This window comes from Tursiops truncatus, chromosome 1 (genome assembly GCF_011762595.2).
Source record: "Tursiops truncatus isolate mTurTru1 chromosome 1, mTurTru1.mat.Y, whole genome shotgun sequence".
In the NCBI taxonomy this organism is placed as follows: domain Eukaryota; kingdom Metazoa; phylum Chordata; class Mammalia; order Artiodactyla; family Delphinidae; genus Tursiops; species Tursiops truncatus.
Genome location: NC_047034.1, coordinates 171,646,812 through 171,673,606, shown reverse-complemented (window position 1 = coordinate 171,673,606; position 26,795 = coordinate 171,646,812). Strand labels below are relative to the sequence as shown.

Below are 26,795 nucleotides of genomic sequence, written 5' to 3'. Positions count from 1 at the left end.
AGAAAGCTGCTCACTGCGCTGGAGCCCACGCTGCTGGCAGGTGATGGACAGTCAGCCAGGTCCTCAGCATCACAACTCACCGCTGGCCGCGCTCTCGGCCTGGCCGCCTCGCTCCTCTTTGGGCTCCCTGCCCAGGCCCGCGGGTGGACTGCTTCTGGCCAGGTCCAGCTCGCTCAGTGTAGTGGCAGCCGTCTTCTCTTCTTTGGCCCTCTTGTCCCCCACTGGAGGTGGAACAGGACAGACCTGCCATTTCCCATCAAGTGTCCACCACTTGGCGGGGTGAGGTGGCCCAGAGCTGGCAGCTCTTCCAAACCTCCCTGGGGATACGTCTAAGGAGCGGCTTGTTGGCTTGCTCATTCAACAGATTATTCACAGGCACCGACATCACACCAGGCTGCCGCCGGGCGTGGGGTACAACAGTCACGGTTGCTGCTCCCACGGGGCTTGCAGACTGGTCGGGGAGACAGTTGTCACACGTGAAATGACTCTGAGCAGAGATGGGTGCTTACAAGGAGAGGAGCGTGGTTCTCTGAAAGTGTGCCACAAGGCACGTGGCCCACACTGGGCCGCAATGGGCCTTCCTGAGGCACTAAGGGGAGCAGGAGTAAGCGTGTGGGAGAGGAGACCTGCCGGAAGAGGGAAGTCCTGTGCAAAGGCCTTGAGCCAGGCATGGCTGCCGGTGCCCTCAGTCAGGGAGGGTAGACAGGGCCCCTCTGAGAGGCGTTCTCAGACTTCACTGCAGCTGCTCCTCACGAGCTCCCCACAACACAGGCGAGGCCAAAGAGGTGACACAGAGAGGCGGGGGCAGAGCTCCCATCAGAAGCCACCTGCTCAGGAACAGCCTGCCAAGAATCTTACCTTCCAAGGCCGAGGACTCCATACTCTCCCCAGGGCTGGCAGCCGGCTCAGCCAGTGACTTGAGGGCATGGCAGGCCGTGATGATGTCCTGCATCTGCAGGAAGCTGGCCACAGCCAGCACATCGTCCACGTTCTCAGAGCTCAGGCTCAGCTTGGCCGTGTACATAAACTCCAGCACCTGCCCCAGGCCTGCCAAGGACACAGACAGCCATCACGGACCCACCTCGAGGCCTGGCCCCAGCAGCCTGTCCAGCTGCCCCACTCCGTGGCAGGATCCAGGGATTTGTACAAAGCAGCGGGGCAGTGGCAGCCCACTGTCTCCCCATCTCCCATGCCAGTGGAGAGGCGGGCAACCTGGAGATTCTCAACCCAGACAACAGCCTCCAAAAAGCAGCACACCCATAGAGGGCGGAGGGTGTGAGTGCCCACCCTGAACACTCTCTGCCCATCCACTGCACTTCACCACCAGAGGACAGAGCCTCTCACCACTGGCTTTCATCAGGGCTCTGCCACAAACTCTCTACCTGACCTCCAGGCCAGTCACCTGACCTCTCTGGGCCTCAGTTTCCGCATGTGTAAAATGGGGGAACGACATCTTGCCCGAACTTCTGGCGGCATGGCACGTCATTCTGGGTTGGGAACCTGAACCTAGGACAGTTAGTTCCTTCCTCAATCCCAGGACCTTCCTGACACCCCTCCCCATCCTAACCCTTGCCGTTCCCATCAAGGTGAGCACTGGGGTAGGGGGTTGAGGACTGACTCAGCAATGGAAAGGGACCAGGGCTCAGAGCCCTCCCGCTCTCTGTCCCTCCTGACGAGCTTGTCCTGTGTTCACTCCGGAGCTTATCATGAGCCCTTCCTGCCAGCTCTCCCCTTACCACCCCACTCCCAGTCAAAAGAGGCCCCACAAATGTGGTAAGAACTTGGTACCCACGCACTCATGGCCGAGTCTTGTGTGGGAGGTCTGGCGCACCCCACAGCTGGAAGGTGCTGCTCAAAGGAGGGCCTCACGTGGCACGGGGCCCGCCACAAGCTCGGCCCTGGACCCAGTGGGGTACCTGCCGCGTTACTGATGTCCAGGTGCACCACATCCTTCTGGTCCACGAAGAGCATCTTGAAGTACTCGCTGCAGGCCGCCAGCACTGCTTTATGAGCCTTAAAGTCAACACCATCCACCACAAAAGTGCAGTCACACAAAAGCCCCAGTTGCCGCTGCTGGTTCAGCTGCTCCAAGACATGCTGGCTGTGCTGGGGAAAATCCATGGCTGGGGAAAGCCACAGAGCCCTCGAGTTAGCACGAGGGAGGACACCAACCAGCCCCAACAGCAATCCCAGCACTCCCAGGTGAGAAGCAGGGGGATGGGCGGGAGGGTGAAACCAAATCCACACAGGGCAGGTGCCTCTGCAGGCCCAGACCGACGGGGGGTGGCTTCTAGATTCCTGTGCTAACTGGTCAGGAAAGTTCCAGAACGCAAGAAGCATGGAGGGACCAACACAAAATAGCCACCTTTGTGCCTTGCCAGGTAATGACATTAAAAAATCAAAAACCGAGCACACACAAAACACTGATTACTGTCAGCATTTCAAAAAAAGAAAAAGACACGGTCGCTTAACTTTTTTATTACAAAAAGAATGCATGACATAATCTTAGACTAAAAGACAGATCTTTCTCGACTGGATAGATCTGGCTTCATGAAAACCTTTCTATTTTGTTCTTATTTTTCTCAGTTCGTCACGTACAGGTGAAATAATGCGCTTGGGAAGGCAGACGTTTCATCATCCAGCATTTCAGGAATCAGCCCCTCTCCCGCTGCATCCACAGGGGTCTGTGCAGGTTCCCTTGTCCTCGGCAAAGCCTGGCCCTCGGGGGTGAGGATCCATCTCTCTCCCCCACTTCCCCAACCTCTGATTCATGGGCTCAGGGAACTACACGAGAGCTGGTGAGCCTTCTGCGTCCAGAAACCTCTCTAGGCTGTCCCTCGAGAAAGAATGAACTCTGACCCTGAGGCCTGGAGTTGCTGGCCTGGCTGCAGTTTCTCTGTCAAAGGCCTCACTTGCTGCCTGGAAATTTCACAACTGTCTCAAGTAAAAATGCTCACAAAAACTCCATGGCCTGGTGCCGAATCATCCTGAACTGCACAAGCCAGGCCTAAGTTAAGTATCTAAAACGGCTCTCCCCTCCCCCTCAACACCACACCAGAGCCAGTCTCAGGATCGGCATTTTCTAGGGAAAAGCAGCAGACTCTCCTTTCAAGAAAGAACCAATTTCTAAGTAAACGTCAGTGCCCACTCCTGGAACCACATTACATAGATCCAACCAGGCTGGGCTGTCACGCCTTGGCCTGGAATCTGATAAGTGGCAGTGGTTTCTCTTCCAGTTCTTCTAGAACTTTTCCTCTGAGGCCTGGGTCTGCTCAGAGCTGCCCCAGGTGGTTTCTGGGCAGGTGAGCATGACCCTGGGAGGCTCTCGGCCTCCAGGTTTCAACAGCCACTCACTGGCTCCGGCTGTTCCCCTGTTACATCAGCCTCTCGGGGCTGAGTCACCACGCTGCAGCTCTGGAGCTGCAGTGACCATGTATGGCTGTCTGGCTGTGATGAGACATAACGAAAGCCACGCCCCCGCCCACGTAGCTTAGCCAGCACAGATCGGCTTTGAAGGATGCAAAGCCCACCCACCCATGGTGTCTGGAAACTTTTCACAAGTGGAAGGGTGTATTTGCTGAACTGGGAGAAGTCACCGAGTAGGTGGGTAGGGCTCCATCAAGTAAGAGGGGACAGGCAGTGGCAACAGGCCGTGTGCTATGGGGTGCCAGCCCCTGAGTCATGAGTTCAGAGTTGCTGCTGCTGGAGACTTGAAAATACCCTTTGTCTCCCTCCAACGTCCCCAGGACTGTCCTTTGGTCCCAGCCTCCACACACAAGCTCCCAGCCAGAGGCACAGTTTCTTGGACCGCTCAGATCATAAGTGGCTGAGGCGCAAGCTCTTGTATAAGCAGGGGAGAGCCGGAAGCCAGCCCTGGAGTCAAGAGGTCAGGCGCAAGGCGGCTGGGCCCGCTGCGTCTGCTGAACCACCTGCTCGGTTACAAACCAGCCGGCACAGCACGGAGCTGCTGGAGCAAAGGCTGCTACTGACCAGGACACCCCATGAAGGCATCCTCCTCTAGGTCTTCAGTTCCTAGAAAAAGCAAGTTCTCATTCGTGACCTCGAGGGATACAAGGGAGAAGTTCAGCTGTTCTGTTCCTGAGCAGGTCAAAGCTAAAACAGAGAAGTTTTGGAGGACATGGAAAAGAGCCAGTGTACAGCCTGTAGGGTTAAACAGGCAGGCTGGGCACTTAGGCCTAGGACCTAAAGGGGGTACACACAGGCAAGGTGTAAATGGAACCAAAGGCAGGTGGCAAGGAGAGGCCTGGGCCAAACCGACCTGAGCTGTCTTCTCTCTGCTGTGGAAAAAGCCACGTGAGCAGACAAACGTGTGCACGTGTGCATGGGCAGCCCCTGAGCTCCCATCACCAGTTCACCCTCTTTGTCCTCAGGTGAAATACCCTCCAAGTGCAGAAAGGGAGGGGCCACCAGGGCCCACAGGTGCCTTCTCAATCAGCTGCAGAATAATCCCCTTCAGAACTTCCCAATCAGATCCAAACTCTTCCCTCCTGGCAATGGGCCTGGCTCCCTCACCTTCACCAGGAGCCAACCCAGGAACTGAACTGGGAGGAAGAACCTCCCAGGCTCAGGAACAACTGGGGAGCACTGGCTGAGCACCCAGGCCCTGTGCACCCCCCCCACCCCCCGCCACCGCCAGGTACAGAGTTGTTCCCAGGCCCCTGGGCTGGAGCCTGCCGAGAACAGAACCCTCCAGCCAGAAAGCGATCTGACTTGCTGGGAAGACAAACATGAGAAAAGACTCCTGGCCAACAGGGTGGAAGGGACCTACCAGCTCCAAGGTCAGGTGGTTACTGGCCTTGCCTGGGACCAAGGCTGAGAGGAGCCCTGGGGGGGGAGGGGGGACGACACATCAGGACGGGGCGCACTCACTTCCAGAGGCCTTGGGAGAAGGCTGGTACAGGTCCCTGCGAGAGGGTGGGCGGTGGCCCAGCACCCCAGCCCCTCCCCCCCCAAACACGGGGGAGCAGCTGCGCGCCACGAGTAATGTTTTCCACCCAAAGCTAACTGCAGTGTTCTGATGCGAGATGCCCGCCCAGAAGTGGGCTCCTCCCCAAATGTGGGTGTCGGGAGAACACCAGAGGCTTCTGGAATCCCTCTGAAGCCTCCAGAGCTGTTCCAACGAGAGAAACATCTGTTCTGACAAAACCAAAGAAAGAAATGGACAAGAGAGAAAACACACGGGGATAAAAGGGAAGGAGGAAGCAGGGAAGGATGGGGCAGGTAGGGAGAGGAACTAGAAGGAAGGAAGAAGGGAAAAAAAGGCCATCCCCACAAACAGATAAACATGCACTCACAAGCCCCATCTTGTGACCGGCCCCCCCAGGGGTGTGAGGGCCCTTGGGGGCTTGCCGAGTGCTAAATGGTGTCACTTGGCAGCAGCACCGTGGATTTTATGATCGCACAGCCCCCCGGGGCAGTGGAGCTCAGAGCCCCCAGGCTGTTGTCCGGTGCTCACCCACTCACCTCCCCCAGCTGCCTGCCTGCTACAAAGCTCCAACAGCCCCTCTCTTCTCCCCAAGACGGTGCGGTGAGCCGGTGAGCGGCCAGCCGGCTCGGTCCTCCCCTCAGAGGGCTGAGCTAGAAGCAGGCCGTGCCCCACCTCCAAACCTAGGTGAACTGTTGTTCTAGAATGAGCATGCAGTCCTCTGACTGTCTCCTCTTTTACACTCTACAGTGAAAGGAACCCACCAGGATCTGGCCAAGCTTAGAGGGGACCAGGAAAAGAGGTGAGTGCGTGGGGCAGGATGCACCTGCCTGGGCCACACAGAGGGACATGCGGGCCCCAGGGGCGGGCGGCGATGTGGGAGCCGCGTCCCGAGTGCACGCAAGGAGGGAGCGTTGTCTGAGGAGACCTGAATACAGTAACAAGATCAGCAGCCAGCCCGCTGCTCATGACCCGTGGCGGGGATCAAGTGCGCTTCTGCCGGCCCGCCCGCGGTGTGCGGTGCCCTCCGCTAAGCACGAGAGTGGGGTCCCCTCCTCCTCGTTTCATCTTGCTTCAAGGGTGCTACGTGTGGGCCTTAGTTAAAGCTCCTTCTAAGAAAGACCCCCAAAACATAGCACAACAGAAAACTCACACAGAACTAGACCGCAGAGCCCATCGAGCCCAAAGCCCTCGTGTTTCCGACCAACTCCGGCCTGCGAGCGGGCACCTTCCATGACACTGCCGTCTGCTCGGTCCATATCCCTGACTGACGGGGCAGACCTCGGTGTCAGAGGTGGGATGTTCCCCTGAGGACAAGCAGCCTAGCTGGACACAAGCCCTGGCCAGCCTCACAAGGAATTCATTTGGGAACGAAAACATGAGGGACCTGGGGAAGCCCTGCAGTGCGGATGCAAAGAGGAAACCCGGACATGGATGTGCGGGCGCCGTGGGCTCAGTCTCTGAGGATGGCCGCCAACAATCCGCCCCATCCGACCACACCTGCCGTGAGACTCCAGCTGAACCCGGGCGGCCCTGGGATGACTCTGACCAGCAGGATGCAGTGACTCTGTGCCAGTTCCAGGCCTGGCCCTTAAGAGGTCTGGAAGATTCTGCTTTGCTTTCTTGGAACCCGGCCACCCCACTGCAGTGACGGCCGGGCGCTCCTGTTGCGGGGGAGAGGACACATGGAGGGGCCCTGGAGGAGACACCAATGTGCACGGGCCCCCTGAGGAAGAGCCGAGATGCCCCAGCTGACAGCACCAGGGCTCCAGCCCAGCCACCGGCTGAATGCTGGCACGCGAGTGACCTCAACACCTTGTAGAACAAAAACAACTGCCCAGTCGACCTACAAAATGGAGAGAAATAATAAACTGCTGATGGTTAAAGACACTAAGTTTCGAGGTGGTTTGCTTACAGCAAGAGATAACTGATACAGATGGTAAACTGTAAAGCAAAGGGGATGACTGACAAACCATTTGAGGGCAACAGTTCTCTCTGGACGGGAGGGTCCTCTGAGACACTGGGGGCGCTCTATTTCTTCATTTGGATACACCTAGGTTTATTAGTTAAATATGTGCATTTCATATACTTTTATACGGAAAATTTTTCAAAATTTAACAAAATTTGTAATAAGAAAAAAGTGAGGTAAAAGTGCCACACTCAATCCGTGCAGAGATGGGATGTTTCCAACCATGTTCCCAGACGCTCTGGCCAGGGCTGCCCTGAGGAGGGGAAAGAGCCGCAAAGGCAGACAGGAGTGACGGGGGGTGGAGCGCCGGAGAAAACACAATCCATCTCATTTGCCTTTCGGATCCAAAACATCCACACACAGACTGCTGCCGTGAGCAAAGTTTCTCCCTGGGTCGTGAAATCCACTCTGCTCAATTCAACAAAACCTGAATCCCACATCCCCACAGCAACAACAAACTGGCATCTATGGAGGGTCTCCAACATGCCAAGCAGCACGGCACCACGTGTGGCGCAGTCCAATCACCTAAAAACTAAGAGCATGGCTACGCCAGGCCCCAAGCTCCGCCCTGCTGCCTCCAACAGTTAGGACTTGAGAGGCAGCTCGGCACCACGGAGGCAGCAGAGCCTCTGGGGCCAAAGCCAAGTAGGCTCACCTCCAGGTCCTGCCTCCTACCACACCCGCAGGTGACCTACAGCAAAGCTCTCCTCTGGCATAGTGGAGCCAGGGGGACTACCTCCCACATTCTTTACAGGATTAAGCTAGGTAACCTTAGCAAAGCCTGCCCAGTGCCTGGCATGTGGTAAGCACTCAGCAAACGACTGTTACCAGGAAGCAGAGATGCTGACTCTACGTATTTTTTTAGGCCAAAGACCACATCAGACGGTTTCTACATATCCTTTTACGCTGGGCACCTCGGGTGTACTCAAAAACTGCTTGGTGGGCTTGCCCGGTGGCGCAGTGGTTGAGAGTCCGCCTGCCGATGCAGGGGACACGGGTTCGTGTCCCGGTCCGGGAAGATCCCACATGCCGTGGAGCGGCTGGGCCCGTGAGCCATGGCCGCTGAGCCTGCGCGTCCGGAGCCTGTGCTCCGCAACGGGAGAGGCCACAACAGTGAGAGGCCCGCGTACCGCAAAAAAAAAACCAAACCAAAACAAAAAAACACCCTACTTGGTGACTTGAACCTTGTTTAGATGTTGTAATCACAACCCATTATTCCTTCTAAATGCAGTCTGGAAAAATCCCGGAGCCCAATTAACATGAAGAGACGGGGGGCACTGGGCAAGAACCACTCAGAGCAATTTTCTCCGTCAGGCAAGCACTTTATATTGAACAACTATTCCATAAACCCCAAGGGTGCTCCTGGCTGAAGGCTGGAGCGCCTGCCCAGAGCTCTAAGTGGGTCCACAGAGCAACGCTCCATCTCAGAGTCAAATGGGCACCTGTCAAACATGAAATATCGCCCAGGTTATTAGCAAGCACTGAACTGCATGCATTTCCAAACTGCTGCACAGAGGGAAACCATTAGCCAGGAAACAACTGGCCTACCACCAGGAGATGCCCTCCTATCTTGATGAACAACAGTCCCCAGCTCCCAGAACATGCTGTGCCAGTTGCAGGCCTGGACAGGAGACAGCCATCCAAGGGCCTCGAGGCACCTGAGAGCGATGACAGGGATCAGCGTTCCTGACTTTCCAGAAATACTGGTGGCTCGTGTACACAACCTGGCGTACACGAGCTCAGGCCAAGGGAACGGAAGTTCCCAGCAGGCCAGCCCTGCAAACATGAAAGCTACCTGCTCGACTCCACCAAGCCACCTGCTGTGACAACCCGTCCCTTTTCAGCGCAACGTGGCAGAGAAGCAAATATCAACAAAACCAACCGTACTGGAACTTTCCTCCTTGCCCAGGAAACACAGCTCTTATATTAAGCTTGTGTTTCTCCAACTTTTAGAAGTCCATTTCCACTTTGTAAAAACACACAAACCTGACTCAGCCCTTCCCAACAGCCCCAAACGTTTCATCTTCTCCTGAATAGTGGCCCCGCCCTGAAAAAGCACTGCTTCCTTCTACAGAATGCTCCCTGCCAAGATTCAGTACCGTTTGCTTTGAAATTTGTGTTATAAAAAACACTGACTTTTTTCTAAATCTAAAAATAATGTCTGAATATAAAATTAAACCGTGCTATTGACTTTGCTTTTCAAACTATACAACTTGTACTATCTCTAAATTTAACCACACTTCTGAAGAGGGAGTGGACATCCCTTTCCCTGACCCCCGATGGACCCTACTGCTCTAGGAACGTGGCTGAGCGGGAAGGCTGGCTGGCCCTGAAGAAAGTGTGTCCTGTAGCCCAGCACCTGTGCCAGTTTAGAACCCATCATGCTAGTACTTGCTCTGGGGACTCTTGAAGCTTGACACGGGATAAATCAAGGGCCTTGCTACCAAAAAGACAAAATCAGACCATGTGGGACTGGCATGGGGTCTGATCATTCTCCCAACGTCTCCCCTGCTCCCCTCTGCCCAGTACTCCCTGAGTGGTGGTGGCACATGGACACAGCCTGAAATTATACTGGTAGGTGGACTCCCCTACCAAGTTTAATAAACTCATTGCTGGGTAGGCCGACTTCTTGTTTCTTCCTTACAGCTGTTTATAGCACCTACCCTAGGACTGTGCCCTCAAATCAAGTTGGGGTACAGGCCTGGTATAGAACCAATTCCTGGCCTTGTTGAATAGGACCAACTCAAGGTCAAAATATTCTGTGGACCCTCATGAAATGATCATTGTACTTTTGGTGCTTGTTAACTGAAAAAATATAGACAAAAACCACTATGAAAAATGAATTTCCCATCTATTAATCACAACAGCACTAACATGTATTTGAGAAGCAGTTCTATGTAAGTGAAGGATAAATCTCCCCTAATACACAGAAGATCTGTGGTGCGATACAGCCGCACAACTACTCATACATACTGCATCCCCCAGGGGTCCTCAGTCCATAAATTAAGAAACAGATATAAACAAAGGCCAAAGAATTTCTCAAGCATTTAAGGAGTGCCTACTCTGTGCTCACCTTAGGGGCAGTATTCTCACTTTGAGCCTGGCGGGGAAGACAGGTAATAAATCAATATAATACATAATGTCACATACTAAGTGCTGTGAAGAGAACCAAAGCAAGCCGAGGCAGGGGCTATTAACTACCTAAGAGAAGGTCAAGGAGGACCTCTCTCGAGGAGGTGACATTTAAGCAAAGACCAGAATAAGAGTGAGCCGTGCTACCATAAGCCCAGGGACCGTTACAGTAGGTACAAGGCAGAGCAAATGCAAAGGTCCTGAGACGGGTGTGGCCTTGGCGAGAGGGGCTGGCGTGCCTGAGAAGGAGGAGGCGAGTGGGAGGACGAGAAGCGCTAAGGTTGGCAGCAGGAGAGGCTGCGATCACTCAGGGTTTTAGAGGCCAGTTAGGCTTTGGAGTTCTAAGTATGCTGGGGCGCCCTAGGAGGGTTGAGAGCAGAAGAGTGACTGCAAGGGGGCAAGCGTGGACACAGGAACACCAGGAAAGAAGCAAGAGAGGGAGGTGGCCTCCACGTAGGTGGAGGTGGAAAGAAGCAGTCAGATTAGGGATATGTTTTGGTGGAGCCAACATAATGGCTGAGCAAGTAGCTGTGGGTTGTGAGAAAAGAAAGGAGGCAAGGATGACACCAAAATTTTTAGCCTGAGAAACCTGGCCAAGGTTTTAGCCTGGCCAAGTGGCAGTGCCACTGACTGAGGTGAGGAATGATTGTGGGAGCAAAGGTTTAGTGGGAGGAAAGCAAGAGTTCTGTTTTGGCCAACTACGGTTGAGATGTCAACAGCAGAGATGGTTGAACAGATCTCTTCACTTCATTCTAGTCTTTGCCACAAGATGGAATGGGACCACCCTGGGAGAGACTATTGTATAAAGAAGAGACAAGACGTATGGACTCAGACTCAAAGCACATGCATTTGAATCCTGGCTCCAATATTACCAAGGGGGGCTCGAGCAAGCTTCCCTGAGTTCTAGATTGCTCACCCGTTAAATTGGAGAACCACCATATACACAATGGCTGTGAGGATTAAAGAAGATAAATAACAAGGAGTATTGCACAAATCTTGGCAAAAGTAGAATTAGATATTTTTTCTCTAACAAAGTCTGTGACTGATACACAGTGAAACAAACAAGGAAAAATTAATTAAAACAAATTAATTAAAATTAATTAAAACAAAACAAACCAGGTTATCCCAGTGAAGTCCCTTTACCAGTGAATCGCAGAGCTGCTTTTGGAAAAGGCAGCTGGTCAAGGCCTCGGGAAGGCAGTTGGAGACCAAAGTAGCCACACTCTAGTCCAACGTGACAAAAAAGCACATGGACTTTGTTCCTACCTGGCTTCAAACTTCTGCTGTCAGGTCTTTGTGATTGTGTGACTTAGGGCAGAAAGCCTGGGAAGAATCACCCACTCAAGTTAAATATAGATGGATTCGGGGTCCAATCTTTGCATGTGGTGGGCTGAGGGGACAGGGTAGTGGACAGTACTTTAAAGTCAACTGCAGAGCACTACCTAGTGCGGGTGCCCTGCTGGGAGCTGGCGGCTCCAAGGGGAGTAAGGCCAAGGCTGTCTGGGCACCCACTCTCGAGGACCTTCCCCCGGAGAGAAAGACCCAGACTGTTACCCACTGATGAGAGCTGAAAGGTGCCGCTGAGTGCCAACCTGGAAGGAAGTGGTGCTTAGTACATCTAAAAACACACGAACAAAGGCAGGAAGGGTGTCCAGGTAAAGATCAGCACAAGCAACGGTGTTGGATGCATGACAGAGAGTGGTGTGCACGCTTGGGGACTGGGCCGGGGGAGAACAGCACGCTTCACATCATGAGATTAACAAGTGAGTGGAAAATGTGGTGAGAAATGCAGCTGGAGGGACAGGCTGGAGGCCACACCTATCACACCAGGACTTAGCTTCATCCCCAGCTGATGGGAGTCACGCCAGGGGTTTAAGCAAGAGAGAGCCACGGTCAGACTCACATTTCTGAAAGGTCACTCTGGCTGCATGAGTATGGAGAACAGGCTGAAGGGGCAAGGGCAGAAGCAGAAAAACAACTCAGGAAGTCCCGCAGCGCTGGACCCTCAGGACGTGAGGAATGGGACGACGTCACCCCCCGCTGGCACCAGGAGGATCTGGCTGGTGCCCAGAATCCAACACAATTACTCCTCAAGTGCCCCAACATCCCTTAATATTTAGTATCCGACCCTTCCTGGGAGAAGCTGGGCCATGCTGCTTGTCCAAAACCACATCCCAGGCTGAGAATTCCTACCTCTTACTCACGTTTCAAAGAAAACGCCCACATCTCTGGAGGGACATAACAAGAAAGTGGTAACGGGGATCCCCTCAGAGCAGCAGGGAAGGGTGGAAAGGACTTACACTTTTCACTCTGTATCCTTTCTGGATTTTTTGTTTGTTTGTTTTGTTTTACCATTTGTAAATGTTATCTATTAAAATATTAAAACTGAGAAAGTAAAACAAGGAGGGAAGGAGGGAAGAAAGAAAAAAGAGAGAAAAAAAGAAAATGTCCACAAAGTCAGAGTTTCTTTGTTTCTATTCACCGTAAACCTTTCAGACATTTTCTACAAGACTTGGTGACTGAAAACTTCTCAACAGGAAAAATTTCTCATAAGGGAAATGGAAAATTATGATAATTTGCACAAAGAATGTGTCACTCGGGAAAACATGATGAGCAAAAATTCCTTAAGGGGACAAAATGGAAAATCCCCTAGAAGAGCAGCTGGTAGCCTTTTCCAGACCCAGATGAACCCCTCCGACACTTCGAAGGCACTGAAGTCCTCTCCTGGGAGAGTCACACACACTCAGGGGGCTGACTGACTCCCCACACCCGGTTAAAACCCCTGCCTTGGAATCCAGCCAAAGCTGGTTAAGTCCCTGGGGTAAGAGTACTTAAATCTCTGCACCTCAATTCCCTTTCTGTAAAATGCAGATGATAATAAAAGTTTCCACTTCACAGAGCTGCCACTGGCCATCATCATTCTTTCTGGGTTTTTTTTTTTTTTTTTTTTGCTGTACGCGGGCCTCTCACTGTTGTGGCCTCTCTCGTTGCGGAGCACAGGCTCCGGACATGCGGGCCCAGCGGCCATGGCCCACAGGCCCAGCCGCTCCGCGGCATGTGGGATCCTCCCGGACTGGGGCACGAACCCGTGTGCCCTGCATCAGCAGGCGGACTCTCAACCACTGCGCCACCAGGGAAGCCCCATCATCATTCTTATATGACTACATATAAACCAATGCCAGCAACATCGATCTATTACAGGAAAATGGGGAACCCAATGCTCTCCTCTTGGCCCTATCTTTTAAAATGGACATAAAATCTCATCAGTAACCCAGGCACCCACGACAGATAAAGCTTCAACCTGAAAAAAGATCAGGAAAAGGCCCTGCAAACTGCAATGCTTATTCCACTCAACCGTAACCATAAGGCAAGGCAGAGATGCTTTGTACTTGAAGGCAAAAGCTACCTTCTTTTTTTTTAATTAAAAGGTTATTTATTTATTTATGGCTGTGTTGGGTCTTCATTGCTGTGTGCGGGCTTTAGTTGCAGAGAGCAGGGGCTACTCTTCGTTGTGCGAGGGCTTCTCATTGCGGTGGCTTCTCTTGTTGCGCAACATGGGCTCTAAGCGCACAGGCTTCAGTAGTTGTGGCTCGTGGGCTCTAGAGAGCAGGCTCAGTAGTTGTGGCGCACGGACTTAGTTGCTCTGTGGCATGTGGGATCTTCCCGGACCAGGGATTGAACCCGTATCCCCTGCACTGGCAGGTGGATTCTTAACCACTGCGCCACCAGGGAAGTCCCGCTAACTTCTTTCTACAAAGAACATGATGATTTTGGAGGAGCAACGAGGCTTTCATTGAGGAAGAGGATAGACTATAACAAGTCCAAAGGAAGGATTAGTTGTCCCATGGTATTAGTTAAGATCAAGAATCCAAAGCAAAAGAAAAAAGTAGGTTGAATACTAATTATTAGGAGGTAGACGTATATGGACTTCAAGGTAGCACATGCGTTTCATGTGACTGACTTTTTCTGGGTTTGTTTCCTCATTACGATTAGTAACTGTGAAGGTCCCTTCTACTGTTAAGATTTAATAAATGCTGAGTAAATGATTTCATTAATAAGACTACAAATGCATGCATTTGAAGTATAACAGACACCATGTGAATGACAATGAAAATGAGATATTTATCTAGCATTTAGCAGAGTTTTTTTTTTCATCTAAAACTTTCCCTATATTGGAAATCTTAAGATTTCCAACTATGAACATGAACTATGAATATGAACATATAGGACATGAACATCAACTACAAACTGTATACGAACATCTATGAACTATATAAGCCAACATCAAGTCGTACATTTACTATTCCAAATAGGATTAAACTAAAGTTAATATTCTGTAAAACTTGAATGGGCAAAACGAAATGTGTAAGAGGATATTTTAGAGGAATATTCTAGGAGACCTCAAAACCTTAAGATAGGCCTGGACAGAAAGTGGTCAAGAATTCAATGTCTCAATTTCCAAGGATTTCTTAAAACTGTGAGGCTACTCAAATCCAGATGCTGAGTGTCGCTCCAGAAGAGAGTGTTTGGACAGCAGCCCTGGGAGGATTAGAAGCAGCTCAGGCCCCAGCGCTGGCCCTTGAAGAAACAGTGCTGCGGACCTCCTGCCCCTCCCACCCACCACCTGCAGCAGCGTGAGGCCTTTTACTGGATGACTTGCAACCCTGGCGGTTTTTCAGCCAGCTATTTTGAAGTGCGAGCTTCTGAGAGAAACTTGGAAACCACCCTAAGTGCTGCCTGGTTCTAGGGCAGGCAGGCTGAGAGACAGAGACACAGAGAAAGAGAGACAGAGAGCGCACCCGCACGGCCATGTAAGGAAGCCGGCCAGCCCCAAGGGGCTGCTTATGGGGACTAGGGTGGGGAAGTGAGGGTACACAAACTTAATTCTTAGGGGTATGAAAGACTGGTCAGAAACCTAAATGTTCTGTTTCATTCACATTTCTACCCTTATCTTCTCAACTTCCCAAATGCAAATATAAACTGGGGGGAAATGTTTACAGCCTATATGGAAAATAAGGGTTAATAGTCCTGATATATAAAAGGCTCTTAAAATTAGTCAACAGTGAAAACGTACATCCACACAAAACTTGTAGACAAGTGTTCACAGCAGCGTTACTCATAATAGTCAAAAGGTCAAAACAGCCCAAATGTCTATTAACTAATGAATGGATAAATAAAACGTGGTATATCCATACAATAGAGTATTATTTGACAATAAGAAAAGTACTGATATGTGCTACAACCTGAACGAACCTTGAAAATATTGTGCTACGTGAAAGAAGCCAGCCACAAAAGGCTACAAGTTGCGTGATTCCACTTATATGAAATGCCCAGAACAGGCAAATCCATAATGATAGAAAGTGGTTGCCTAGGTCTGGGGGAGATAGAGGTAAATGGGGAGTGACTGCTAATGGGCTGTGGGCTCCTTCTGGGGACGATGAAAATGTTCTGGTGGTGACGGCTGCACAACTCTGTGAATAAACTAAAAGCCATTGAATTGTACACTTAAAATAGGTGAATTGTATGGTGTGTGACTGTCTCAATAAAGCTGTTATTAAAATTAAACAACAAGAAAAAATCTCCCAACAGAAAAATGAGTCAGAGAAATGAACAGGCAATTCCCAAAAGAAGAAATATGAGTGGTCAATATACTCGATACAGAAAAAAGACGTTCAACCTCACTAATAATCGAATATGAATAAGTACAAGTTACCACTTCCAGTTTCAAACTGGCGAAGACTGAAGAGACTGAGTTTCCACTGTAGGTCAGTGTATGTCCCCAGCGAGCAGAAGCAGAAGGTGGTACACTGGGTCAGACCTGTCACTACCGATGTAAGTTCTAAATACATTCACAGGTACAAATTAATGCTTGGATGTAAGTAACTGATCAGACAGTCCCATGCAGAGGCTACAATTTCCCAGCCTGATGGGGTATTACCCAGCAGTAAGGAAATCGTGAGTCCTGGTAAAGGACTGTGGGTGGGACTGTGGGACTGCATCTAGAGAAAACACAGTCTTGCTAATAATAAGTCCCACCATGCTAAATGCTTGAGGGGAGGTTACTGCCAAGAGAAATAGTAGGCTCGCTGTTTCCCAAGGGCAGCGACCGGTGGAGAGCACATGTCTAACAGGGGCCACTAAGGGAGTAACTGGAGTAGCTGCTGTGGCAACCTGCCTGCAAAGTGTTTCCTATATACATGCTACCTCATCCATACCCACAACAGTCCTCTGGGAGGGTATTAATATGATCACCCCCATTGTGCAGATGAGCAAAATGAGGCTTAGAGGAGATGTCATCCGACCCAGGTCTCAACGACATGCCCAGATTCAAGGCCAAAGTCCACCACACTCTACAAGCTGTCCTCTTTTCACTTTAAACAAGGACAAAACTTCTGTGGACAGACACGGAATTCTGGGTTCACCAGGTCCTTAGTCTGTCCCAAAAGGGCAAATTCTCTGTCATTAATTGGCACTTACCAACTCCCTTTCCTTATACTAATCAGTGTCACAAAACATGTTATAAAAAAAAGTCAGAAGTGAACATTACTAAGTCTTAGTTCTAACCTGCAGAGTTTGTTGCTGCCAAATGAAACACAAAATTGAAACTCTGAAGCATCTTAATTTCTGGAAGCATGGCACACCAGGTACGCTGGCTGGCTCGCATTACAAACGGCTACAAATACTGAAGAAAAATTGTTTGACATCTTTTAAAATGCATCGAAGAACTGGCAAGTCAGTAAGGAATACTGACAGATGAAACAAACTTAAGCAAAGGCTGGAATCCAGAGAGCAAGTGGAGCTATAAGGGTGGGCAGCGAGGGCATTTGCAGAACTGAGCGAGCTCGAGTTCTCCCCCTGCCGCCAAGAAGGGAGGTCTCTCGGGAGGGCCCTCCGGAATAAAGCTGGCCCCAAAGGGTTACATCTTAGTGGAAAGAAGATGGCACAGAAAAAGCCTATATGAAATCTTGGCACCAAATGGAAGGGTATAAAATTCTCCCTGGGAGAATCTGTAACCGTTAGATGGCCCCCAAATGGACTACAGCCCAAATTAACACATTATAAAAGGTACACTTCAGGTAGCTAAAAAGTGATCCCAGAATGAAAGTATTAAATGCAAGAAGGAGTGAGAACCAACTAAAGTAGTAAGAAATAAGTAAATCTAAACAAATACTGAACAAATGACATCTTCTAAAATTGAAAAAGAACACACACACCTATAGAATAAAAGTTGAGGAGGGAGCGTTAGGAATTAAAGTGAATTAAGGTCCTAACTGCTTGAGAGTAAAGTGTAAAGACACTGACTAAAGTTAGAATTTGCTAAGTTATGTAAATTGAGAGATATATCATATTCGTGGATCAGAAGATCAATATCATAAAAATGTCAACTCTACCCAAATTGATATGTAATAAATTCAATTCTAATAAAATTCAAAGCAATTCTAATAAAAGACTCCAACAATTTTTATGAATTTGATAAGCACAATCTAAAATGAAGATGGAAAAGCAAAGGGCCAAAGCCTAACCAGATACCAAGAATTATTATATGAAAACTTGTAGTGTGATACTGGTACACAGATAGAGAATAGACGGTAAAGAGGCCAGAAATAGACCCATATATTTGTGGACACCTGATGTATGATAATGGTTACTGGTGACATTAAAGACCCACAAGAAAGGGATATATTCTTTCAATAAATAGTACTGGGACAATCTGATGTGCTTATTTAAAAAAAAAGGAAACAGAAATTAGCTCCTTATCTCACACCATACACAAAAATAATTATAAACAGACTAAAGAACTTAATGTAAAAGGCAAAATCATAAAATGTTTGGAAGACAATATATGGGGGATACCTTTATAAACTTGAAGTAGGAACTTCTTAAAAAGAAACAAAAAGTGCTATTAAAAAATTGATAAATGACATTAAAATTAAGAATTTCTGTTCATTGGGGACTTCTCTGGTGGTGCAGTGGTTAAGAATCTGCCTGCCAATACAGGGGACACAGGTTCGTGCCCTGGTCCAGGAGGATCCCACATGCCGCAGAGCAGCTAAGCCCGTGAGCCACAACTACTGAGCCTGCGTGCCACAACTACTGAAGCCCGCGCGCCTAGAGCCTGTGCTCCACAACAAGAGAAGCCACCACAATGAGAAGCCCACACAACACAACAAAGACCCAACGCAGCCAAATAAATAATTAATGTAAAAAAAAAGAATTTCTTTTCATTAAAAAAAAAAAAGCTAGAGTGACAAGACAAGCCACAAACTGGAAGTGGATAATTACAACACAACTAACTGACAAAGGATTAGTATCAAAACAAAAAACAAGAAGAAAAGTCTACATATAAATAAAAAGACAAACAATTCAATAAAAAAATAAGCAAAAGATTTAAGCAGTTGTTTCAGAGAAGCTGAAACCTGAATGATCCATTAATGCATGAAAAGATGCTCAACACACTAATAATCATGAAAATGCAAATCAAAACCACGAGGGGGCTTCCCTCATGGAGCAGTGGTTAAGAATCCACCTGCCAACGCAGGGGACACAGGTTCGATCCCTGGTCTGGGAAGATCCCACATGCCGCGGAGCAACTAAGCCTGTGCACCACAACTACTGAAGCCCGGGCGCCTAGAGCCCGTGCTCCGCAACAAGAGAAGCCACCGCAATGAGAAGCCCACACACCACGAGGAAGACTAGCCTCCGCTCACCGCAACTAAAGAAAGCCCGTGTGCAGCAACGAAGACCCAATGCAGCCAAAAATAAATAAACAAAATAAATTTATTAAAAAAGAAAAAACCATATAAGGTATCACTGACCTTCCAACAGGTTAGTAAAAATTTTTTAATGTGATAATATCATTGTTTGGAGGATGTGAAGCAAACAGAATTGTCAGTTGAAGCGTAAATTGCGGAAACCACTTTGGAAACTATTTGGTGTTATTTGGTCAAATTGAAGATGCACGCACCCTGTGATCCAGTCCTCCTCCCAGGGATGTACCCTGAGAGGCTGTACACATGTGTCCCAGGAATGGTCACAGCATCACTGTCTGTCTCAGCAAAATACTGGAAACAAGTCAAATGTCCATCAATAACAGAATGGATATGTTCTCATACAATGGAACATAATTCATCAGTGAAAATGAAATACACCTATATGTAACATGGCTTAATCTCAAGAACATATGTTAAGGAAAAAATTTAGATCACTGAAAAATAACAAAATGATTTATTTAGTTCAAAAACATGCAAAATTAAACAATACATTGCTTAGCAATACAAACACATGCGGTAAAACTATAAAGAAAAGCTAGAGGTGGGAATTCCCTGGCGGTCCAGTGGTTAGGATGCAGAACTTTCACGGCTGTGGCCCAGGTTCAATCCCTGGTCAAGGAACTAAAATCCCACAAGCAGGCTTGGCACAGCCAAAAAAAAAAAAAAAAGTAAAAAATAGAAAAGCAAGAGAATGATAAAAGCCAAATTCAGTGATTGGGGGGGGTGGGAATGGGACAGGATCAGGGAGGGGCACTCCAAAGGTAATGGTAACATTCTTTTTTGTAAACTGGGTGATGGGTACATGGGTGTTCCTTGTATCCTTTTCCTTTATACGGTACAGAATTCTTTTGTATCTACTCAATATTTAAAAAGACAATTTACAAAATTAAACTATGTTCCTTCTGACTTTAAGCAATGATTTGAAGCATTAACTTGGGCAGCTGACTGAGTTACACTAAACCAGGAAAGTCCCTGACAGGGGCCCACCCAGCCCTGAGACTATAGTAATGAGAAGTGCTTCACCACCCTGGCTCCGAAGCCGAAGCTGGAGAGATACAACTTCCCACTGAACCCTGGAGCCTTCCATTCAGGACAGGAAAATTACTGCTTAGATTAATCGGCCAGTACAGGAAGTAGTGCGGGTGGGGTGAGGAGAACAGGTTCTGCTGCCAGACCTTTTAAGACCAGAAGCTGAGCATGTTTTTGATGTAACAATGAACCCACCAAGCCTCCCTTCGGGCTAGGTCCCTACTCTCGGCTGGAATTGCCACCTCTGAGGCTCTGCATTCTGCGGTTTAGACATGAGTGAACAACTCTCAATTCTAACCATGCCCTTTGCTTCCTTCCTTTGAAGCTCAAGGCTGATCTCTCCAATTCATAACAAGCAGGTTTGAATGGAAGAGCCCATGCTCTGGTTTTCTGTACGTATCTGTGACTACATTATTGAGGTCAACCTTAATTGGTCCTTGGACTGTTGAGCTACTGACACCCATGAGGACCTCCGAGAGTGCCAGGCACCTATGCTGACACTCAACACACACATCTGCAGCAAATGCTGAAAGCACTCGGTGCTAAAATGCCTACTCTTTGTGACCTCTATGATTTCCATCATTTAAAAATGTGGCCAGCAGACGAGGTAGAGCATGGTCTCCAGGACAATATGCTTTGTGCACAAAAGGTACTGGGAGTTTTTCATTTCCTCTAAGGTTGGGGTCCCTCCCTTTTGTGGTGTCTGTTACCCTGACAGACACCATGTCTGAGTACCTCCGTGCCACCCACGCGGCGCCATCTTGGGGGAATTCCAGGACGGTAGAGAGTGGGCCACCTGCTCTCTTCTGTGGCAAACTGTTAAAACTGAAGCTCTGCCCACAGAGGCTGCCCTTTCAGCGTTCTAAATGGAAGGTTCAGTATACGTGCAACGAAATCAAGCCATTTGGCACTTAAAAATGGTCTTCCTTATATATACATACAGACATATATATGCACAGAAGAGCCCGGGCACGACACACAAACGCTGTTAATAGTTATCTGCGAGGGGAACCGGGTCAGGCGTGGGAGGGTGACTTACTTTCCCCAGTACTTTTGTTAGAACCTTCTGATTTTGGGACCTCATGCATGTATTCCTGTCCTAAACATTTTTTTCTTCCTCAACTCTGCACACTTTCTTTCTTGACCCTCACAGGGTCATCCTCTCCTAACACATAATAATGCTGGTTACCAATTACGGAGTCAAGGACTTGACTAAGCATTTTACATGCATTACCTCATTAATAATTCCACCCAATAAAGTTAGTGTGAGGTCATCATTATCTCCACTTCACACCCGAGGAAGTGGAGGCTTAAGAGAGGTCAAGTACTTTGCCCAAAGGCACACAGCTAGTAAGTATAAGGACCAGCTCAGGTATGCTTGGCTTAGAAGTTCATGCTTCTAACCAGCACCCTGTACCTCAGGGGTTCTTAGCTGGGGGCAATTTTGCCCCAGGAGACGTACAGCCTCCTCTGGAGACATTGTCAGCTGCCATACTTGGAGGCAGGTGGGGGCTACTGGCATCTGTGGACAGAGGCCAGAGATGCTACTTGCATCCTGTGCACAGGACGGCCCCCAAGACAAAGACTCACTAAGCCCCAAATGGCAATAATGTCGACGCTGAGAAACCCTGCTCTACTGGAAAAAGAAAGACAGAGAAACTATCTCTGACCTAGACTCTCATAGTTTAGGTCATAGTTTACCATGTCCACATCCCATATTACACCCAAACACCAAATAAACCATTGGGTTGTCCTCTCTTCATTAATAGTATGCCAAACCCTCATCACACTGGAGGTCTCTCCAGCCCCACTGGCCGATCATCCAGTCATCCAACAATGTTTACTGAGCACCAACTGCGTGCCAGGAAATGACCTACACAGTGGGAATACCAGGAGAAATAAGACCCTGTCTCTGCCCACGAGCTGCTGGTGGTCTCACAGGGAGACAGGCAAGAAAACCTATGATCATCATAGGAGGTAAGAATGTACTCCGAGGGGCTTCCCTGGTGGTGCAGTGGTTAAGAATCCGCCTGCCAATTCAGGGGAGATGGGTTCGAGCCCTGGTCCAAGAAGATCCCACATGCTGCGGAGCAACTAACCCCGTGCGCCACAACTACTGAGGCTGCGCTCTAGAGCCCGCGAGCCACAGCTACTGAGCCCACGCGCCACAACTACTGAAGTCGCGTGTCTAGAGCCCGTGCTCCACAACAAGAGAAGCCACCGCAATGAGAAGCCCACGCACCACAACGAAGGGTAGCCCCCACTTGCGGCAACTAGAGAGAGGCCGCACACAGCAACAAAGACCCAACACAGCCAAAAAAAAAAAAAAAAAAGTACTGCAAGGTCATTGCAGGATGCTAAGAAATCACAGAGGAGGGGCTCCAAACTCAGCTGGGGCGGGGGTGCAGGGGTGAGTAGGGCTGGGAGAAGGTTTCCCAGAAGCACTTGAGCTTGAAGGAGTTAACCAGGCAGAGGGAATCCTTTCCTTCCCAAAGGACCCCTCACCAGAGCTTTCAGAATATGGTCTCTGAGAATCCAGGTTGACAACTTTAATTAGAACATTGGTGGAACTCCTGAGAAAAACAGGGAGTGCACAGGGCAGTCCTTGATCCTCTGAGTACAACCTGGATAATTCCTGCCTCGAGAGGGACAGACCGCAACCTGGCTTCCCTATCGGTCTGGGTGTTCTTCAACCGCAATCCTAACGTGTCTCTCTGGCTTCGAACCACCCCACACCTTGCAGCAGGAGGGAACTGACATGTTCACAGCAGATCCCGTGAATTACTTGCTTGACCTCACATAATTCTCAAAACAGTTCTCTGAAGTAAACATTGTTATCCCTATTTTACAGATGAGGAAACTGAGGAAGAGGAATGAAGTAACTGACCCTCAGGACAGAGAGCCACTAACCAGGGAAGCAGGGATTCACACCCAACTCCAGAGTCCTTGCCGCCTCTATCTGAGGGGACCTTTATAGTTATCAATCCAAAACATGTTATGTACTCTGAATCTTCACCACCTCAGTACAGCCTTCCAACGTCAGTCATCCTCCTTCTGTACACCACACACTTTTGAACAGGTATCTGTGGTGTTCCTTGCGTTGTACTGTGATCACCCATGTGGCTAAGAGCTCCTTGCTCCCAGGATCCAGTCTCACTTATCTTCACATCCCGAGCCCCCAACGCAGTGTCTGACACGTCAGGCACAGAAAACACTGAATGAGTAAACAAGCCTGGACTCCCTGGGCCCAAGCAACACAAACTACCCAAAGCCAGGGGAGCCTGCCTTGGAGACCCAGAGGCCTGGGAAACACACCCCACCCTCTTTCACCAGTGCAGTGGACTTCCCTTGGGCTGGGCCCAACCCCCAAAGCCAGCAATCTAGTCACACTGGGGACACAGCAGGTTCCGTCAGCCAGCTTTCTCTCTAGCACTGGAATAGTCGTGATTCCTCCTTTGGTTGTACACCAGATGCTTGTGTTTGGGGACACACTGTACAAAAATATGTATCTCTAAACATTAGAACCTTAAAAGGAATGAGCGTGTGCTCCCCACTCTGTCTTTCCCTCTCTGCCAGACAGAGTGCATCCGTGATGGCAGGAGCTAGAGCAGCCAGCTTAGTCCATGAGATGGAAGACTGGGTTTGAGCAAGGAGAGCCACATGATCAATGAAACCCTGTGTCTGGATAACTTCGTGGAACAGAGTGAGCTGCCCTGACCAGCTCTGACTGCCTACTTCCAGGCTGTGAAGGAGCGAGGAATAAATTTCTATTTCCTTTCAGCCACCGTATTTTGGAGCATTTTGGTTTGCACTTACTTAAAACAAGGTGTGAACATTGCCCAGGGATTAACCTAGCATGATCTTTGTTAGTAAAACGACAATAATGTTACCAACATTCTCCCAACCAAACTAACTAGGATTTTGTCATTACTGTATAATTTTAAAGAAAAAGCTATCTTGAAAGGGTGATTTGAATCACATTGAGCCTAGAGAAGAAGGACAAACAAACTGACCTCCTGGTTTGTTTCATCTTTGAGTATTACAGACATACCTCAGATTTCCAAGTAGCCCAGGCTACTCTGTTCTGACAGTTTGTCTGGGGCAACTCCAGCTTGGCGCTCCTCCTCCAGCTCATTACCTGAATCGAAGACCAAGTGGAAAAACTGATGAGAAACTGCAAGGTATCTGCTCCCTAAGAGCTGCCCTTCCATCCACCAAACACAGGCAAATGCAGAGCACTGAGCACCGAGCCTGGCACAAAGTGTTCAGTAAGCGTTAAATTGGATTGTTACTGGCCTGCTGCACGCCAGCCCCTGTGCTGGACATCTGAGACACAAAGATCAATAAAGCCAGTGCCATTCCCTACGCTCAGGAACGCCTGCTGACCGAAAGACATAACACGAGGTCGACAAGCAAAAGCAATGAGGCTGTGTCCAAGTATCATTACAGCGTTAGCATTCCTCCGGGATGTCCCGGACACCGTACTTCTCATTCCAGACCCTCACCCAGGTGACACATCCCTGCCCACAACTTTAGTGACCTTCGCTGGATGCTAGATCACCACTGGACAGCTCCACTTGGACGTTTTACAGGCACCTACTTTCAACATGTTCAAAACGAAATTTATCTTCCCTCCTCAGACCTGCCCCCCATCCTGCCCCCTATCCCACTGAGCCGCACCACCAGCCACCAGCCAAACATGTGGAGTCAACCTGACTCCTCCCTGCCTCTAAACCCCTCATCTAAGTAATCACCAACTTTGGCCAAGTCTACCTCCAAAACATCTCTCCCCACCCTTCTGCCTCTAATCTAACTCAAGTCCACCCTCGTTTCTCACCTGATAGTTCTAGTAACCTCTTAATTGGCCTCCGGGCCCACTCCCTTTAATACGTTCTTTAACTAGAGTGATCTTTCTAGCCCACAAATCTGACTTTTAAATGAAGTCCCATTAACCTAAAATTTCAAGTCCACAGCTAAGTTTAAAAGGCCCTCTAGGGGACTTCCCTGGTGGTCCAGTGGTTAAGACTCCGGCTTCTACTGCCTCCACTGCAGGGGGCATGGGTTCGATCCCTGGTCAGGGAACTAAGGATCCCGCATGCTGGCCAAAAAAAAAAAGAAAAGTGGGGAGGGCCCCCTAGGACCAGACCAGACTGCCTCTTTAGTCTTACCTCTAATCTCTGTCTCTAGGCAGAGAACTTCATTTAATTATTACACTGGCTTCCCAGCTTTCTCACAAACTCTATCTTCAACTGAGAATACTCTCCCTCTTTCCTGCCCGTGCTCCCCAAGCATCCTTCAGGTCTCAGTTTCCTGGGGAACAGAAGCCTCCCTGGATTCGCCTAGACTGAGTGAGGTGCCTCTACTCAGTGTTTCCAGAGCAAGAACTTTTCTGCTTTTCTTCCATCATATCAGAATTGCCTATGTATCTGTATGTCTCCCACATGAATCTCTGAGCTCTGGGTGGTGATGTGAATACGAAAGATAACAGCAACAAACACATACAGCGTTTACTTTGTGCCAGTAAGCATTCTCAGTACTTTACACCTATTACCTCATTTAATCTTTATAACCATCTTAGGAAGCAGATTTTATTCTCAACTCTGCTTTAAGGATGAGGAAACCGTGACAGGGAGCGAGAGACTAACGAAGGACACAGTTGCAAGCACAGAGTCGGGATTCAAACCTGGCTGCCAGGCTCCACAGTTTAAACTTTTTAACCACTATGCCAGTCCGGATCACTCTCTCTATCCCCAGAACCTATCAAGAGCTGAACCACTGTCTGTGGAACCAACGAATGAATGAAATAATCTTATACAGGGGCAGTGTCGGCCTCCTACACGTCAAGCTCCTCCTAGGCCCTGACAGGCTTGTGCCGTCGGGCCCCGCCGGCCAAAGAGAACTACGCCTGCACCCCGCCACCTCGCGGCCTCAGAACGCCCACCAGCTGCGGCGCGCGGGGTCAAGGGGCGGTGACAGCCGGGCGGCGGGGGCGGAGATGCTACCAGCTGGGGTGTCACCCAGCCCGGAGGCGACTCGCGCTCCCTCGCCGGGACGGCGGGTCCGGTCCGCCCGCCCACTCCCCGCCCGCTCGCCGGGCGGCGCCCCCCACCCATTTGCCCCGCACCCTCTTGTCCTGTGGGGTCCCCTCAGTCCGGGTTCCCTTCTCAGACCACTTCCCTCCCCTCCCCCACACAACCGTCCCCGGCGTCCCGCCGCGCCCCATCCTGCGCCGCCTCCGCCCAACTCCTGGGACTCCTCCGGCCCCGGATGCTTGCTGACCCTCACCTGCCATGTCCTGGACCCCACCGCAGAGGGAGGTGCATCACGGCAGCGAGGAGGCCGGGGACAGCACTTCAGAGCAGACAAAGGGCGCCGCCATGTTGGAGTCGGGCGGAACCGACCTCGCTGGCTTCCCGTCTGCAACTTCCGGCGCATGCGCAGCGTTCGCCCTAGCCGAAGCTCGTGGACAGGCGCATGCGCCTACTGTAATAACAGTTACTTCTACACTTAGAATTGTTCGCCTTGTAACCGTTTCTTGGTTTTCTATTCCAAATATCACAATAACAGCTCCTACGTGTTCAGAGCTTACTGTGTGCCAGGCACTGTGTTAAGCGCTTTATGTGCATTATCTCAAGTCCTCGCACCAACATACGATGTTTTTGTTTCCCTTTTGAAGAAGGGAAAACGAAGTCTCAGGGTAAATGAATTGCCAGCTGTCACGCATCTTGCAAGTGATGAAGCAGAGATGTGAACCTAGTTGTGGCATCAAAGCTGCAGAACCACGATTATGTTTTTCTACTTTCTGAGCCAACCACTGCCCGCTTCCCTGTTTAGAGGAGATCCAGGATTAGCCTGGATGTGAATGAGGGTGCCTGGAAACAAAAGTCTGCCTGCAGACGTGACCAGCCACTCTGTGGCCTCTTTCCAACTTTTCAGCACCTTCAGGCCA

General features: G+C 49.7%; 1 protein-coding gene across 14 annotated transcripts in view; it reads right to left on the bottom strand.

Moving 5' to 3' along the window:
• Positions 1 to 26,261, bottom strand: part of ZBTB17 (zinc finger and BTB domain containing 17) — a 30,489-nt gene extending 4,228 nt beyond the window's left edge. For 3 of the 14 annotated variants that reach the window (XM_033842743.2, XM_073795525.1, XM_073795558.1), the window contains exons 1-4: positions 26,132 to 26,256; positions 1,797 to 2,123; positions 859 to 1,047; positions 81 to 221 (exon numbers count right to left, since the gene is read on the bottom strand). In XM_033842743.2, coding sequence (XP_033698634.2) covers positions 81 to 221; positions 859 to 1,047; positions 1,797 to 2,123; positions 26,132 to 26,138 — 664 coding nt within the window. In that variant the 5' untranslated portion in view covers positions 26,139 to 26,256. Of the gene's footprint in view, positions 1 to 80; positions 452 to 858; positions 1,048 to 1,792; positions 2,124 to 23,897; positions 23,985 to 26,131 lie in introns of those variants that run through there. The other 11 variants (XM_073795515.1, XM_033842791.2, XM_033842748.2 and 8 more) reach the window with 11 other exon arrangements.
• Between the last annotated feature and the right edge of the window lie 534 nt (positions 26,262 to 26,795).